We start from the raw sequence: 15,896 nt of genomic DNA, 5'->3' as shown, positions 1-15,896 counted from the left end.
GGTGCAAGGGATGTGAAATAGCATCGAAGCTGCCTGACACGAGCCCTCCCAGCTGCCCGAACGTTTCAGGGACGGCGACCCAGGAAATCAGTGAAGCTCAGCGCGGGCAGCGCTCCCCAGCGCCGCTCGGCTCCTGCAGGGACTGAGCCCTCACAACGTCTGGCCTCCCAGGAAGGCAACCCGGGGCGTACCACGAAGGAAAGCTCCTTTCTCTGGGGAGAAAGGCAAAAGGCACAGCCAATACTCTGCAGGCTCGTGGGCGGCAGAGAGGCAGTGGCATCACGGAGCCCAGTTCTAATCCTAGGCACATCAACTTCGCTGCTATCGCACGCGGCCGCTCCGGATCCCAACAGAGGCAACGAGACCGCAGCCGGTTCTGAGCCCCTGCGCTGCCTTCTCCTTCATATCGGAGCGAATTCTAAGCAGGAGAAACTACGCACGTCTACCTCCCTGCCCTCGGATCCAGTACCACGCACGTTAACCCTTCAGCTTGGTAACACATCCCTCGGCCGTAATGAGCCGGCGCGGGGCTCGGACCGTTTACCCCCGTTTCTGGGCGATGAAATTCCCTCGGGAATCACAGATCCACGCCCGCGTCGGCAGCTCTGGGCGCCCAGCGCGGAGCGAGGCCGTTACCTTTTGGTGTTGTGGATCGTGGTGCCCCCCAGGACGATGCGCACCCCCGGGTTGGTGCGGTTCAGGTTGTAGACGGTCAGCGCCTCTTCGTAGGTCGCCCCTCCGATGACGAAGACGATGATGTCCTGGGGCCTGCAATAAAGGCACCAGCGTTAAGGAGAGATCCTGCACCAGCCGCGGGCGCCGAGGCACTGATCCTGCCGACCTCTCTCCCCAGGCCATACCTCGTTCCTGCGATGCGTCCCCGAGCACAGAACGAGCCCTGTGCCCTGCACGTTCTGCTCTCACACGAAGGCTTCGCCTTCCCTGCACCGCCCTCCCTGACCGCTCCAGTTTTCTGCTCTCAGAAACCTCAGAGGGGATTATTTCTGCCGAATCTACGGTGAAAAGGCCTGGGCCGCATCCTGGCAGCGAGGTACCGTCCACCGCTTGAGTCAGAGTGTCTCGCTGCGGAGGACAAGGTCTCGACACGATTTACCGCCCGCTGCAGCCTCCGAAGCGATCCCTGCTCTCCAGGCAGGTGCTTTTATTAGAGGACAGCCGCTTGCAGGCATCCCTCCGCCCTGGGCAAGCCCTGGGTCGGTGACAAAGCAAACGGAGCACGAGGCAGGGATGGCCCCGGAGAGCACCCGGGCTCCGTGGCTCCGCTTGCTCCCTGCTGAGGAGCCAGCGCGCAGAGCTCCCGGCGCCCGTGAGGTGCAGGGGAGCAGCTCGGAGGGGGAACATCGGGGATTTGAGTCTGAGCGAGCAGGGCTACAAAGAGCAGAGCTGCCATCGGCGTCCCCTGCGCAGGGAGAGGCTGCGAAAGCTCCTGCAGCCTGCAGATAAGCGGGGTTATATTTAGCAGCCGCTGGTTCAAGCCGTTCACGAAGGCAGACGGAGGGTTCCGCACCGCAGCGCCCGTCACCGAGACGTCCCCGGGGGACGTGCCTCGTCCTTTGAGCTTTGGGAAACCAGATGCAAACGTGCCCGAGTCTTCGGGGAACGGGACTCCAAGGGAAGGGGAGGCACGGCGAGGAAGCGATCCGACAAGCCGCCGTCGGTTGTCAGAAAAAGTAGGCCGAAAATCCTCACGAGCCCAATTTGGTCAGCTCGTGCAGTCCCCAGCGCCATCACTTAACAAATTTTCGGTCAGAAGTGTTAGAGAAAAGAGGAATTTAGGGGCAGAAGTGGCACGGCCGGCTGCCACGCGCTCCTCTGGGACGTCTCAGCACGCACCACTCCGGACGTCTGCTGTCACCTTTCAGTGCCACCACGACGCCCGCCCTGCACATCCCCCCCACTTTGCGGTCCCTGAAGCCTGTGCAGGGCTGGTCGCAGCCTCCTCCTCGGGGTCAGGGTCACGTTAATTAGCCTAACGAGATGTTGGAGCACCACAGGTGAGGGTGAGGCCGTATGTTACAGCCAGTGCCCAGGTTACATCTTGGGCACAGCTTCGTCACCGCGCATCGGCGGCTTCTGTTGTGGTGGAGAACGCCCGCACCAACAGGAGCAGAAAAAAACGACACCCGGAAAAAAGAAACGACACCAAAAAGATCCCAGAGGGGCAGGGGAATGCGGGAGGAAGGACGATCCAAACCTGCCTTGTGTGGGTGAGCTGCTGTCTGCAGAGGGAACCGGGAGTGCCTGCGAGGCGCTGTCACAGGCGCGCTTGTGAAGCGCCCGGGGAATTGCTGCTCGTCCCAAGGGCAAACCACGAGCAGGTCTGGGGTAGGAAGAAACCCTGGGACTGTTACGGGATTAGTGGGACAGCACCTCCAGGAGTGATCTCTCCAGCTCCTCAGCCCCGGGCTGTGGCCGGGCATCTCCCAGGGTCAGCTCCGAGCTCACAGCGGAGCGCTCAGGCATTTTGGAGAGGAGGACAAAGCGACTTCCTTGAGCAACCATGGACCCGGCCGGAGCTCTGCCTTCAAAAACACTCACAGAATCACCCCGAACACAAGGCAATGCGTACAATTAACAGGAGCAGCGCTTCCCCTCGTCCTCAGGGCAGCAGTGTGAGCTCAGACACAAAGGCACCCCGGCACACAGCGCAGGCTGCGGGCTGATGGCTCCAAAAAAGGAGATTTTGTGGTCGCTGCCCGCGGAGCTGCCTGGACGCATGTCAGCTGCAAGCTGAAAGGGTCAGCAGGTTCCAAATGCTTCCCCTCCTCGGCTCCAAATTCTTCCCTTCCTCGAGCGGGCAAAGAGGAACTTTCCCTTCAAACGGAACAGGCGGAGGAAGGACCCTGCCCTGGCTTGAAGGGTGCGGAATGCCCTGAACGGGATGAGAGCAGCGAGTCCTCGCGTCCCACACCGGAATTCGGATGGGTTTTGGGAGCAGGGCTTGCAAGACGAGGGTGGCTGATGGCAGGACCTTAACGGCAGGACCTTCAGGGCTCCCCGGGGAGCAGCGTGCCCCAGAGGCTGCTGCGGGTCCGGGCAGGCCGCTGCGGGTCCTGGTTTGGTTTTACAAACGTACCGGCGACGCTGACAGAGCTGCCCCGCGGTCTGATCGGAGGCTGCTCGGGTACGAGCTGGGCTCTGGCCATCGGTAAGCAGGATCGGGGCCGGCTGCTCCGATCCCAAATGCCCTATTAAGAGAAATCCCCAGGCCGAGGCATAAACGGAGCAAAAGCTCCACCCAAAGGGGAGGCCCGGGCAGAGCCCGGCAGCGCTCGCAAGGTCTCACCAAGCTCACGAGGCGTTTGGAGGCATCTCCTCCGGCTGCCACCGCTCGCTGCGAGGGAGAGAAGCTTTAGGAGCTTTTCCAGCCAGCAATCTCCAGCAGCAAGGCGGAGGGGACTGCAGGCTTGTGGCACGCCAGGAAGGATGGTATTTAACACAGCGGGAAGGAAAGGAGAAGCAGGGGAAAGCAGAACTGCTTCTTGCTCTCTCCTCGGAGCTCAGTGCTTTGCAGGTTCCCTTTCCTTTGCTGCCACTAGTTTCCACGGATGAATTTGGACCACGAGCTTCTCCTCCCTCGCAGGGGCGTCACGTTTAACACAGACAGAAATAGTTAAAAAAGAATCCTTTCGCATTCTTTGCCGCTCAAGCCACTGCCTCCCTTTGATCAAGAAACACCAAGCCTTTCGCCCTGACCTTCGGCTGAACCCCTGCCAGTCGCTGTAACGCCGTCCTCTGCCCGCAGAAAGCCAGGGGAGGGACAGCCCAGCTCGCCTCGGGCTCTGATTCAGCGCACGGAGTTTTGGGGAATTATTCAATGTAAAGCCCTTGCGCAGCTCGTTTGGCACAGGGGCGAAGCCGCGAAGCGGCCCTTTTTCTCCCAGCCCTCAGAGCTCAAACCCTGTTTTAGACGAGCCCCCGTTCGCAGGGTGTTACAGTTTGGCAGCTCCTTCTCCTTGGGATTTTGTTTTACCGAAGCTGCAGGCCTCACGCCGGTTAGCTACGGGACGAGGCTGCAGCTGCTGCGGGAAGGGAGCAAGGTGGAAACTTCATTTCCCCTCTTCATCCGACTTCTGCCTTTAGTTCTAGGTAGGAAGCAAACCCTTCCCACGCTCCCCCCGATGAATTATTTGGGTGCTCTTCGTGGTGGGATTCTCAGGGGTAGCTCCTGTGCCTTCTTCCAAAAACATTTTAAGGGGAAATCCGAGTGAGACGCGACTCAGCAGAGCGTGGCAGCACCGACAGTGAGAAGATAAAGGGCAGAAGGCCACTTCCAGCTAGCTCAGCACCAGCCCAGGTCAGGGATGCCTGGATGCAGCTTCTGCTCCTCTGCCCGCCCCATTTCAGACCCCGTCCCTCACTCCTTTCTGCTGGGCTGAAATCCAGCTCAGTCAAGAGCTGGTTTCAAGGAGGGACGACAGCATTCCTGCTGCCCTTGCTATCTCACATGCTTTGAAACCGCCCAGCCACCCCGTCCAAAATCCACCCTTTTCTTTTTAAAGGGAAATTGTGGAGCGAGGCAGGTACCTTCCGGCCTCCCAAGGACATACCTAAACAATTTGTCTCTCTTCTGATGATAATTCATTTTTTAATTCGTAAAAGAGGTGATTTATATCCCCTGCTGTCAGCCTGGCATGGGATTTGGACGCTCCCCTGTTACAAAATACGTTCCAGCCACGAACGGCCGCTCCCTGACGTGCCCCGACCCTCCAACCGCCTTGACACGGTTGGACCTCGGTCCCCAAGCCCATTTCTCCCCTGCTCCAAACGAATCTGCAGTTCTAATTCAACCCAAACCGCCCTGCAGCGGCCACCTCTCATCACGGATCACCCCGAGGAAGCCACGTAGCAGCGGGCTCGTCCCCTCAGAGCCGACTACCGCGAGCTGGAATAGGAAGCCCCCGACCAGCACGCCACGGAAGCTCCACAGAATTCACAGAAAGGAAAGCGAAGCACCAAACAAAGCAGTGGTTTGTCTGGAAAGCTGCTAGAGAACTTGGGGTCCTCCCCCTGCCCACTCGGTGCCCTCATCTTAGGTCCGTATTTATCCGTTAATGACTTCGCTGACAACAGATTAGCTGAGCTCCAGCAAAGGCAGCTAGAAGCAGACAGCCGGGGCCCTTTTCAATCACCGTTATTAGCCACGTTCAGCAAGATCCCATTCCGCTCAGAAATAGTAACTGCCTCAGAAGGGAGAGCTAGCGGTTGGACTATTTTTGGGACTCTGCAAATAAACGCCAGATGGTATGGAGCGAAGTTAGGGGGCATGCTGAAATCCATCATGTGAACGTCCCGGCAGCTTGGTGCAGTGGCGTTAGCCTTTACCTAAGCTCTTACAGGAGGAATGTCAGGTCTTCGTGTCTTGGCCAGCACTGAACATGAAGAAATGAAGCTTTATTTCTGTCTTAACAGCCCTCTCCCCGGCACCTACCTGAGAGCACAACCGCCACCTACACCATCAGGACATTTCTTTGACGAGCCCAAGGTGTTGTTTTTTTCCACCCAGGGACAAACAAAGCAGGAGGCAGCAGCAGGAGGAGCAGGAGTGCTCCAGTTCCCAGCTCTGTCCTACAAGGCCCCACATACCTGTCCCGGAGAGTGTTGGGCCCCAGGTAGGGGTACTGGCTGTCCTTGAGCTTCCCTTTGATGAGCTGGTCTAGCGTTTCTTGCAGGAGAGGCTGGTGCTGGGTATACACATTCTCAACGCCCTGCAGTGCAGAAGAAGCTCTCGTTACGAATTAACACAGCAAGGCAGCAGGCTGAGATGATCAGCAAAGCCACGTTCAAGAAGCACCAGCCTCCATCTGACGGATACAGCAAGCGTTAACCGTTGAGTCGAGGTTTAGGGGGGCTTTTCTGCAACCAACTCCCATTGCCTACGTGAGAGTTATGCCCTAAATGCTCCGTGCACTTCCTATTAAACTCTGAAAGCCACGACATGTGGCACTGCAGCCCACGGGAGTCCTGCTCTGTGGCTGTGATTCTGACTGCAGCTGTCATTACTCCACCCGTGGCCGAGCCGTACCTTCAGACCTTTGAGGAACTGCTTGGTGATGGCTACAGCGTCCTTGGGACTGAACAGGTCGCTGCCCCGGACCCGTTTCCCTCCGTACTCCACAACGGCAGACACCAGCTGTACAGAGAGAGGCAAAACCAGAATCTTTTTAACACGGGAAACCAGCTTCCAGGCAGTTACTGTCCACTCAGGACGCAGAAGAGACACGTTGCCCCTCTCCAACCAGCGAGCCCCGCGCCGTGACACTGCCTGCACAAGGAGAGGGGCTGTCGTTCCCGCAGCCTTTTGCAGGGCGAGCAGATCCTCCACGCGAGGTGACATCATTCTGCTTCTCCACCTCCTCTCCAGCTGCTCGCCGCGTTTGCCAGGCGCTGCCACCCTCTCCCTCCCAGCCTGGCTCCCGCTGCGGGCTCGGCACGTCCCTGCAGCCACTGCAGGAGCTGGGGGCAGGCGAAGGGAGCACGCACCGGGCCGTGTCCATGCCCCACGCCGGTTCTAGCAGCCTCCTGGCACGCACGCCACCTCTGCTTCACTGAAATCCTCCATAACATCACTGATTTGGGGGATGGGAATTAGGGAATTAGCTGTGAAGGAGCACCTGCAGCCCCCAGCTGACCTCCGGGCTCTCTTTGCGGTGGCAAGCCACCAAAAAGAGCGTTGCGCTACGCCGAGGCACCACTAACAGGCCCTTTCCCCGGAGGAAGGCATCCCACATCTCCCTCCTGCCCCAGCAGAAGGGGAAATGCGGCAGTTACCTTTCGGTATTTGTCTGGCACCCCTCTGTTCCTGAGGTCCGCCAGCAGCCCCGGCAGGCTGTTGCTGCTGTGGCGCTCGTAGTGCAGGGCGTAGAGCATCACCAGCCGCGCGGCGTCAAGCTCCGTCACCTTGGGGTTCTGCAGCAGGCGCCGCACGTTCTGCGAGGGAGGGAGAGCGGCGTTAATGGGGAGGCCTTCGGAGCACGTTCAATCGGCCTGAGAGCGAGCCCACTGCCTAGCAACTACGTGGCACGGAGGAGGGAGGCGAGGGAATTAAATGGGGAGGAAGTAAGGAACGGATCCGAGCTTCTGGTGTGCTCTGCGGTCAGAGCGAGTGGAGCACGAGCTGCTTTTGTGGGCCTGGGGATTCGTAACCCGGTCCTGCTGGGTTATTAACTCCCCGAAACGTGCTGCAGGGAGAGCTCAGCTTGGCGTGTGCCTCCCCTGCAGCAGACACGCGTAGGAACGTTTCGTCTCTTCTCCTTCCCAGCCGGAGCGAAGCAAAGCCTGGCCTGCAGGTTGACTGTCAAGAGCCAGGAGCGAGCACGACTGCGCGGATCTTGTTTTCTTTCAGGAGCTGTGGAGGAGCAGCACCAAATTCAGATACTCTTTGGGTGTGGGAAGCGGAGGGACAAGCACGAAGCGCTTGGAAGCGAAGGAAGGAAGGGATTAAAGCAGGAAAAAGCAAAGAAAAACGACAGCAGCGGAGAGGGAAATACAAAACCCTTGGGTATTTCCTTCCAGCACACAGACTGTTACCTTTCCTGCTGAAGGGAGCGTGGTGCCATTTTAAATATGAGGGGTGCATGCCCCAAAGAGCTGCCTGTTGGACCACAGATCGCTCCCAGGGAAGACGTGGAACCCCCACAGGGACCGTGGGCGGGATATAAAGGCTCGGGTAAGCTGGCAGCTGGCCACAGAAGCGCTAGGGCCTCCTCGTTCCAGCCAAAAAGGACTTATTTCCTCTCTGCACCCTCTCAGTCACTGGGTAGAGCTAAGAGAACACACACGAGAGCCAGGCTGGGAGCCTGGGGGAGCAGTGGGAGTGAGAAGCTTCTCAGCTCTGAGCTCGGAGGTGGCTCTGGCAGAACAGGCACCGACTGCTGGAGGTGCTCGCGGGCATCTGGTTGGGCTGGGCAGATGCTCAAGTACACCCCAGAGTCTGAAATTCTCCCTGTGCCGAACGTGAAAGCAAAACAATCCGCCTGCTTTAGCTCCAAGGCAGGGAATTAGAGGAGCTGCCAGTTGTACAGCTGTGGCAGTTGCAAGCGAGGGACAGAACCAGCGAGGATTTTTCCCCCCCCTAAGCAAACGTGACCTTGAAACGCTCCAAAAACCCCAGCGTATCTCGACAGGGCTCTCCCACCCTCCCAGGACAGATAGGCAGCGCGGAAACATTCGGCAAACAGCTGCGAAACAATGTTGGGAAAAAGCGGTGTTGTTTCCTCAGCTGATTCAGCTCCGCTTGCCGTTATCTGCCCAGAAACACGGGGTGAGATCCTGGCTTTGGGGAGGATCCCTGAGGCGAAGGGTGAAAACCTCGTTAAGGTCAGGACTTCACCTGCACGGGGAAGGACGGAGTCGTCCCACGGAGACGTTGGCTTGCGAGCTTTTTGGCAGCACAGCAGCACTGCCCGTGCACGCGGGGAGCTGGCGGAACAGAAAAGCTCTTGTCCAGCCCGGGAGGTGGGATCCCAAACCTCCCCAAGGCTCACGTACAACGTCGGGATTAATGAGAGCAGGGAAAGAGCAAGCAAAACGTACTGTGCTCGGGGGCCCTGGCCGCCAGAGAAATTAACAATTGCTGAGGTTACAGCAGGGAGAGAACAATCCTGCCTTTATTTCGTGCGCTGCCTTGTTCATTGTGTCCGTGGCCTTGCCCCTGCGCTGCCGTTAGGAGACCGCGACAGGGAACCGGGCAGCTCCAGAGATGCCGATCTCTGTCTCGTGCAGAAAGATCCCAGATCAGTTGTTGCAATTTGGCATTTATTTTCTAGCCTCTACGCGGCTTTCGGTCGCTCTCGCTTGTCAGAAGCACACCAGAGCTCCTCTGGCGGGTGGCTGGGAACAAACTTCAGCGGTGTGAGAGGGGCAGAAAGACCCGCTTAGGGCAGAGCAGGACCCAAACGAGCACCGGGGTGAGCTCCAGCGACCACCCTGCGGCTCTCGGCGGGGCTCAGCTCCCTGCCTGCCCCTGTGCTCACCTCCCAGCACTGCTGCAGCTGCCTCGGCACCACGAGGTTGTCTCATCCCTACGAATCCAAGGTAACTTCGGAAAAAGACAGAAAAGCAGACCCAAAAGGGTCTGCAACGCCAAGCACCCGAGCCTCAGCATCAGTGCTGGGTGCTGTGGTAGTTCCTCAGCACCAAACCTGCTTGGAACAGCAGGAACCGCAGCTCCCAGCGCAGGCACGGTGCGCTGGAGGACCACAAGCCAAATCTTTGACTTTTAACCTGCACCAGCTTGACCCAGGAGCTGTGATATAGCAAGAGAACCTCAGAGGAGGTCTTCAGCAAACGCGTTTTGTGGCTACAACCTCACTTCAGCGCCTGGTCCTCTAAATCCTACCGAACACAAGCCATCAGGTCCCATCTCTGTGCTCCCAGATCTGTGTAGCCGCAGGGACTCCGACAGGCCTGTCCTGCTTCACACCAGCTCAGGACCTGGCAGCGGACGGCGGGGCCTGAAGCACGGATCTGATCGCTCAGCCACCCACCTGGAGCACAGATTAACAGCCAGAGAACGCGGGTATTGCAAACCCCTTGGAGATGCTCAGCTTTATTTTCCTGTCCAAGCGTTGTAGCGTTGTGTAAAGGAGCCCGTTACGCAGCGTAACATCTATCCCAGCCACAAAAAAATATAAGGAATCGCTTTTTAATACTGCAGCAGGGGCTGAACTCTGCTCTAACACAGCCCCTCTCGACAATGCTGCTCTTTTCCCTGACCAGGCAGCAGCCCCAGCCCGTCGCTATCGACGTGCTGTCAGATGCGAGGTCAGGTCGTGGAATCCAGCAAGCCGGCACGGGGTCAGACCTCCAATCTATACCCGGCTGTAACAGAAGCCTCTTTTAGGCTTCTGCAGTCCTCTTTGCCAACGAAATCTTTTCTCTAGGAGGCTTTTCGCTGGTTTTTATTTAATAAAAAAGTAAAAGCCGCCACCTCACGGAGCAGCCTGGTTTAGGCGACTTCGTGGTTTCCATTTTTCGACCAACGCTGCTCAGGGGGCCGAGCTCAGATTTAGCAGTGCCTGCAGGCAGCCTGCCAGGAGCCAACTGACCGCGTCGAACGCAGGAACGCGGCGTGTGAAATGTAAAAACAATCAGTGGAGATGCTTCTCCAGCCAGTTATTAACTGTGATTCATCCTCACCTGAACCGAACAGGCAGGAGAGGAGCAATCCCAGCCCCCAGCGCCCCAGCCCTGCGGGATATCTGCACGCACCAATCCCCCCTGGTTTTCGGTACCAGACCTCCATCAACCGGGGGGCGACGGGATCAAAGCAGGAAGATTTAAAGGATTCACGGCCAGGTGCTGAGCCCGAGGTACCTGCAGGGCGCTGGAGTGGTCGTTCTGGCAGGCCAGCTCCTGCTCCACCTCCGACACCTCCAGCAGGTTGCGCTCAGCCACCAGGCGGGAGAGCTCGCCCACCACCGTCACGTGTTTTGACACCGTGCCGGACATCTTCTTGAACTGCGGGTAGTTCTCCACAAACGCCTGCAGAGGGGAGAGCAAAGCAACCAATTCTTCAAATAACAGCAAAAACCATCCAGCTCATCCCTGGGCTGCACACAGGCACTAATTTGCCTCACCGTAAGCAAGCCCGGTGCCGGTATACGGATGTTCACCCCCCTCAAATCCAGAAGCCCCGAAGGTTTCCCCAATTACGAGACGTTTGGTTGCACTTTTGGTTTACTCTTTAAACACAAGGATACGGAAAGTATCTCCAGAGACGTTGCCAGGATTCTTTAAGTCTTCAGCACTGACTGAATGAACAGCCCCTGCTCGGAGCAGCTGCCAGGTGAGCCAGCTCAGCTCTGAAGTCCGCGCGGCCGTGCTGGGTTAAGTCAAGCACTTAAATGAGGGCTTACAGGTTTAGCTGGGGGCTGCTGGGTTCCAGGAAGCTCTGAGCAGCGGTTTAGAGAGCAGGGAGAACGAGCAAGCTCATAGATTGTGCTGCAGAACGGCCTAGAGAAGTGTCTGGCCTCCAGCGAGACACCACGTTGTTGTTACCTTCATATCCGCTATGGATTCCAGCTTCTGCTGCTCCTTGGGTTTCCTCTTCTGGAAATCCTCCATGAGGTTCTTGATGTTGCTGCCGATCTCGGCGAAGTTCAGGTACATGTTCTGCAGGGAACAACAAGGGGACGTGAGAGAAAGCCGCTCGGGCAGGAGCCTCGGCGCACCGGCGTGCCATCGCGCATCGTCTGCCCGAGACCCAACCGAGCAGGCAGCTTTGAGGCGGGCCTGGGTTTTATTTAAAACCCTGAACCAGCCGTGTTAATTCTCATCAGACGTCGCTTGCATCACGCATCGATTCCACCCTACGTAAGCTATACATCGCCACCCTGACGCCCGAAGCAATTGGGAAGATCCTTTTGCACGGCAAACCCAAGCGCGGAACCCGAGTCCCTCACCAGGATCCCACCCACCGGACAGCAGCACCTACGTTGGCGTAGAACTCGTCGTTCTCGGCGGACAGGACCACCTCCCGGAGATCCTTGCTTATGCCCGGCACGCGAGAGAGGTCGATGCGGTTGTTGTTGATCCCCAGCAGCTCGTGAACCATGGCCTGGTACGTCCACTGCCAAGGATGGGGACAGAGAGAGGCAAGTGGCGGCTTCAGCAGGACAAACAGCACCAAAAAGCAGAGCTCAGGCTGAATTTGAAGCCGCTTTGCTTCCCTGCAGCAGCACACAGCAGCTCGAAGGGTGCGTGCCCCAAACTTTTGCCACCAGAATAAATTCCGTGGCGATCAGACCAGCTTCTCACTGGTGCAGACACGTGGGAACACCACCCCAAAAAGAAAGGGACTGCTCGTTCTGCTCAGCTAGCTCTATTTCCTCCTCCGCCTGCGAAGGGCCGCGTATTTTTGGCTGCAGAGGTCCCACGGTTACAAACTGCTTAATTTCCTACATGCTTCTGTGCTCCTGGGGCAGCAGGAGGAGTGTTTCCGCACACCAGCGAGTCACTGTATTTACTCGGGGGAGATGAATACAAATACAGAGAGATCTGAAAGGTGATGGGAGAGCTGACGTGCCCGACGCTCCGTTTACATCCACCTGAACCTCTCTTCTGGATGCAAAACCTCCCCCACAGCAACCAACGCTTCTGGTGAACGCTTCTGAAGCCGTCGCCTGCTCGCCAGGCTGAGCTGGGGCCGAGTGAACGCCACAGAAGTGAAAGGAGGGAAAGGGGCTGAGGGTAAGATCTGCAGCAGCAACCTGAAATCAGAGCGGCTGTCAACAGCACGGAGGGGAAATACGGCGCTGCAAGGTCACTCAGTGCATGCTACCGAGCACCCTCGAGAGCTAAAATCCTTGGGGAAGACACTGCCAGGGCGCAGGGCTCGCAGGGCAAGGTGTGTTTTGGGGAAGTGGTCATGGTCTGGTCCTCCAGGACACCGGTGCCACCTGCCACCGAAGCCAGCACGCACGATCCGTGCTCGGCAGCTTGAAAAAAAATCAAGCCAGGAGACAAAAGAGGGATTTCAAAAAGAGCAGGGGCAACGCTTGTCTCCTTTTTTACCTTCTGAATATAAACCCTGCCTTGTCAGCCTGCGAACTCCACCTCACTGCTGCTGCACAGGGCTCTGTGCACCACCAGGACCCGTGCTCCTACCTCAGGAGCCGCCCGCAGCGATGGATTCACCTGGTTGAGCAGCGGGGTGATGGCGTCGTCGGAGCGGTCCAGGATGAGGAGCAGCGGAGGAACCTCCGTGCGCCGAAAGTCAAACAGCTCGTACTCCTTAGTGATCACTTGCTGGTGAGAAAAGGGGAAAAAAGAAAGCCGTCTGAGCAAAGGTTGACCTGGAAGAAGTTCCCTCTGGCTTTGGACACGGGTGAATAAAAAGGTTGCTGCTGCCTTAGGCTGCAGCGCCGTGGATAAAGCACAACCTGCTCCCAAAAGGCACCAGGTAACCCACTGCAAATTGTGAGACGTGTAAGAAATGAGGGTCTTCACCTCTTCTACAGGCTTTTCAGAGACAAGGGACTTGCCCTGCCCAAAGCCACAACAAGGAAATGGCAATGTTTCCAACTCAGGAAGGCTATTTCCTTCAAACACATCGACTTCTCAACAAGTTAAAGTCAAACCAAGTTGCCAAACTCATCTGACATCACGGCCAAGCTCTCACCACACCTTCACGCATTCAGCAAGCCTCTTTGCCGGCTCCGAAGAGAGCTGGTAGCGAATCATGGGGCATTTCTTCAGAGACAGCAGCAGAGCAGTCAGCCCTTGAGTCGTCCTGGCCAGCTGGGCTGGATCCCAGTTGCGGCCCTGGAAGGAAAGGTTCAGTCTAACACGGCCACGCCGCCCTCACGCGTTTCTTTGGAAGCAGGCAGACATTTTGGCTGAAGGAGGGGGAAACAGCAAAGGCCCCGACCCCAATCCTCCGCTATTCCTCTCCTTGCCAGTCCCTTGGAAGGACCAGCTGCCCCCTCACGGGCCACACCCCGCAGCCAGCCCACCACTGTGCCCGGTTTGCCGCAGCTACTGGTCTAACCACAGAACGAGGCCCCGGAGAGGAGCAGTGCATTTTTCCATACCTGACAGCAGCCCAGGAGGTTGAGAGAAAAAACGTGGGGATTCACAGCAATGTAATCTCCGTAGAACTCCTGTCAAGGGGAAGCAAACGCAGTCAGGGGTCTTGCCAGCCCGTATTCAGCCCACAAAGGTACGTGTTCCAGCATCAGCGATGCTAAAACCTAAGCACTGCCCGAACTCATCGACACCGATCGTTTCTCCTCCCTGAAAAGCCACTTGCTGGGGGGTTTCTGTGCAGGGAGCTCTTTGTCGACATTGCAGGCGACATTTGGCAGCCTGGGGACAGGCAGATGACAGCAGTGGATCTGACAGCGGAGGGCAGAGAGAAAAAGGGCAGGCACGGGGTGGTTTTTGTGCAGTGCTGCTGCGTGCTGTTCAAGAGTCCTCAAGCTTGCACCCTCACCTTCCCAGGGCTTTTGGATCAAGCAATCTACTTAAAATATTCAAAATTCACCTGGACTTCTGCCACGACTTCCTGCTCATCAGCCTCAGCTAAGGACTTGATGTCACTCTTACTGATCACGTTGCTGAAATCTGAAAGAAAACAACAGCACGAGCCCGGTCAGGCGCCGCGAGCGGCACGCGTCGCAGGAAAACAGCCTGACCTGATTTCCCCCCGGAGGGGATTGCCACAGAGCTCGTCTGACTTTACCCCTGCAATTATCACGCAGATGTTTCAGGCTGGAAAGGAGCTCAAACAACCACTCCGAGCCCCACGCCAGCTTTCTGCTGCCGGTGCTAGCACCCCGCGTGTGACCACAGCGCTGAATGGAGATGAGGCGGTGCGTGGACGCGCAGCAGGACACGGCGGCTCTGGGAGGGCAGGGCTGGCTCCCTTCTCCCCTCCCTGCTCCACCAGGCAGCCCCACAGCCGGCAGATTTCCACGGGTAAGAGACAAGGTGAAAGGGCTTGGTACAAGCATCTCGCATCGCTGCGTCAGCCGGGAGCTTTGTCCTGCGGAGCGACGCTGACATCTAGAGGCCGCCTCGGCTCCTTCCCCAGAACCTCACGGAATCAGACGCCTCCCTGAGGCCTGGCCTTCAGCAGCTGCAGTTCTGGTTAATTTCCAAAACCACCCAATATTGTACAGCGTGAGGGAGAAACGCCTGCCTGATGCAGCAGGCGTTACAAGATGCTGCGTGGGGTTCAGCCTTAAGCTGGGCTGTGAGGTCTAAGGCTGCCTCTAAATGATTTACCTTCAAGATTCGGGTCAGTCCCTCACCCTGTGCGCTTGTTTCCCTTCTAATAAAGGCAATTTGCTGCCAGCATTCGCCTTCCCTCCCCCTTTTTGTGTTTATGAAGCAACACAAGGTTATAAAAACCCCGGAAATTTTCAGGAATAAGCCATAACAGAGCAATACAATTTTAAGGTGCTGCTTTGCAAAGATCTTTTAGGAGTTGCTTCAGTTTAACTGTTTTATTTCACACACATATAAACTTCGCAAAAATGATTTGGTGATTTAAATAACTTCAGAGCTAGAACTCAAGACACTTTTGGCGTTTTGTAAGTGTCTGAGGGTGGTCGTAGTATCTTGCATCAGCGTTTTCTACTGAGCATCAGGTTGGGCTCTGGCTGCAAAGCCTGACTTATTTGTTAAAACGGAACGCACTTACAGATAAAGTAGATGCTGTACTTCGGCCTCCGCAGCTCCTGAATGAGATATTCCACATTCTCCTGAACAAAAACAGAACCGGGGAGAGATTTAAATCTGCTGCTGCTTTGTCAGGAGATGAGACTCATCCATGCCTCCTGCTCGTCCCATCGGGGTCCCTTGTTCCGCCCCACAGAGCAATGTCCCTGTCCCACCGCGGTACGTGATGGCGGTGAGGTGAAGCACAAGCAGGATGCGGGCCCAAGAAGGGCACTGGGTGGAGGATCAAAAGCAGAGTTGGGTTTTTGGGGAGCTCGAAGCCCACCTTGTTCCTGCCCCTGCTGTGGGCACCACCCCTGCCCCCAGCCCAGGCTGCCCAAAGCCCCTCCAGCCCGGCCACCGTGCCGCACCTCGGGCCCAAAGCTGCGCACGGGGAGCTCTTTACCTTGGTGGGCCGCAGGAAGCAAATGGCTTTCAGGTGCTTCATCGGCTCCCTGTTGAAGGAGTCGATGCGCTCAAAGAGGTACACCTCCTTCTGCAGGATCTCCGACTGCGTGTACACCATGCTCACCACGCCGGTCTGCGGGAGAAGCCGGCCCCACGTCACCCCCAGCCCCACACATCGCCCCCAGCCCCACACATCTCTCCAGGCTGGCCCCACGCACCCCCTCAGGCCCCACACATCGCCCCCAGCCCCACATATCCACTCCCCAGGCCCCACACATCCCCCCCAGCCCCACACCCCCCCC

General features: G+C 57.4%; 1 protein-coding gene across 2 annotated transcripts in view; it reads right to left on the bottom strand.

Annotated features, from left to right (window-relative positions):
* Window positions 1-15,896, bottom strand: part of VPS45 (vacuolar protein sorting 45 homolog) — a 40,422-nt gene that overhangs the window by 6,311 nt on the left and 18,215 nt on the right. Inside the window, exons 3-15 of one of the 2 annotated variants that reach the window (XM_035346530.1) lie at window positions 15,593-15,727; window positions 15,170-15,230; window positions 14,009-14,088; window positions 13,557-13,625; window positions 13,150-13,287; window positions 12,661-12,771; window positions 11,459-11,593; window positions 11,023-11,136; window positions 10,339-10,506; window positions 6,793-6,951; window positions 6,047-6,154; window positions 5,608-5,729; window positions 637-768 (exon numbers count right to left, since the gene is read on the bottom strand). In XM_035346530.1, coding sequence (XP_035202421.1) covers window positions 637-768; window positions 5,608-5,729; window positions 6,047-6,154; window positions 6,793-6,951; window positions 10,339-10,506; window positions 11,023-11,136; window positions 11,459-11,593; window positions 12,661-12,771; window positions 13,150-13,287; window positions 13,557-13,625; window positions 14,009-14,088; window positions 15,170-15,230; window positions 15,593-15,712 — 1,517 coding nt within the window. In that variant the 5' untranslated portion in view covers window positions 15,713-15,727. The remainder of the gene's footprint in view (window positions 1-636; window positions 769-5,607; window positions 5,730-6,046; window positions 6,155-6,792; window positions 6,952-10,338; window positions 10,507-11,022; window positions 11,137-11,458; window positions 11,594-12,660; window positions 12,772-13,149; window positions 13,288-13,556; window positions 13,626-14,008; window positions 14,089-15,169; window positions 15,231-15,592; window positions 15,728-15,896) is intronic. The other variant, XM_035346531.1, reaches the window with a different exon arrangement.

Source organism: Oxyura jamaicensis, chromosome 25 (genome assembly GCF_011077185.1).
Source record: "Oxyura jamaicensis isolate SHBP4307 breed ruddy duck chromosome 25, BPBGC_Ojam_1.0, whole genome shotgun sequence".
In the NCBI taxonomy this organism is placed as follows: Eukaryota; Metazoa; Chordata; class Aves; order Anseriformes; family Anatidae; genus Oxyura; species Oxyura jamaicensis.
This window is presented reverse-complemented; position numbering and strand designations above follow the sequence as displayed.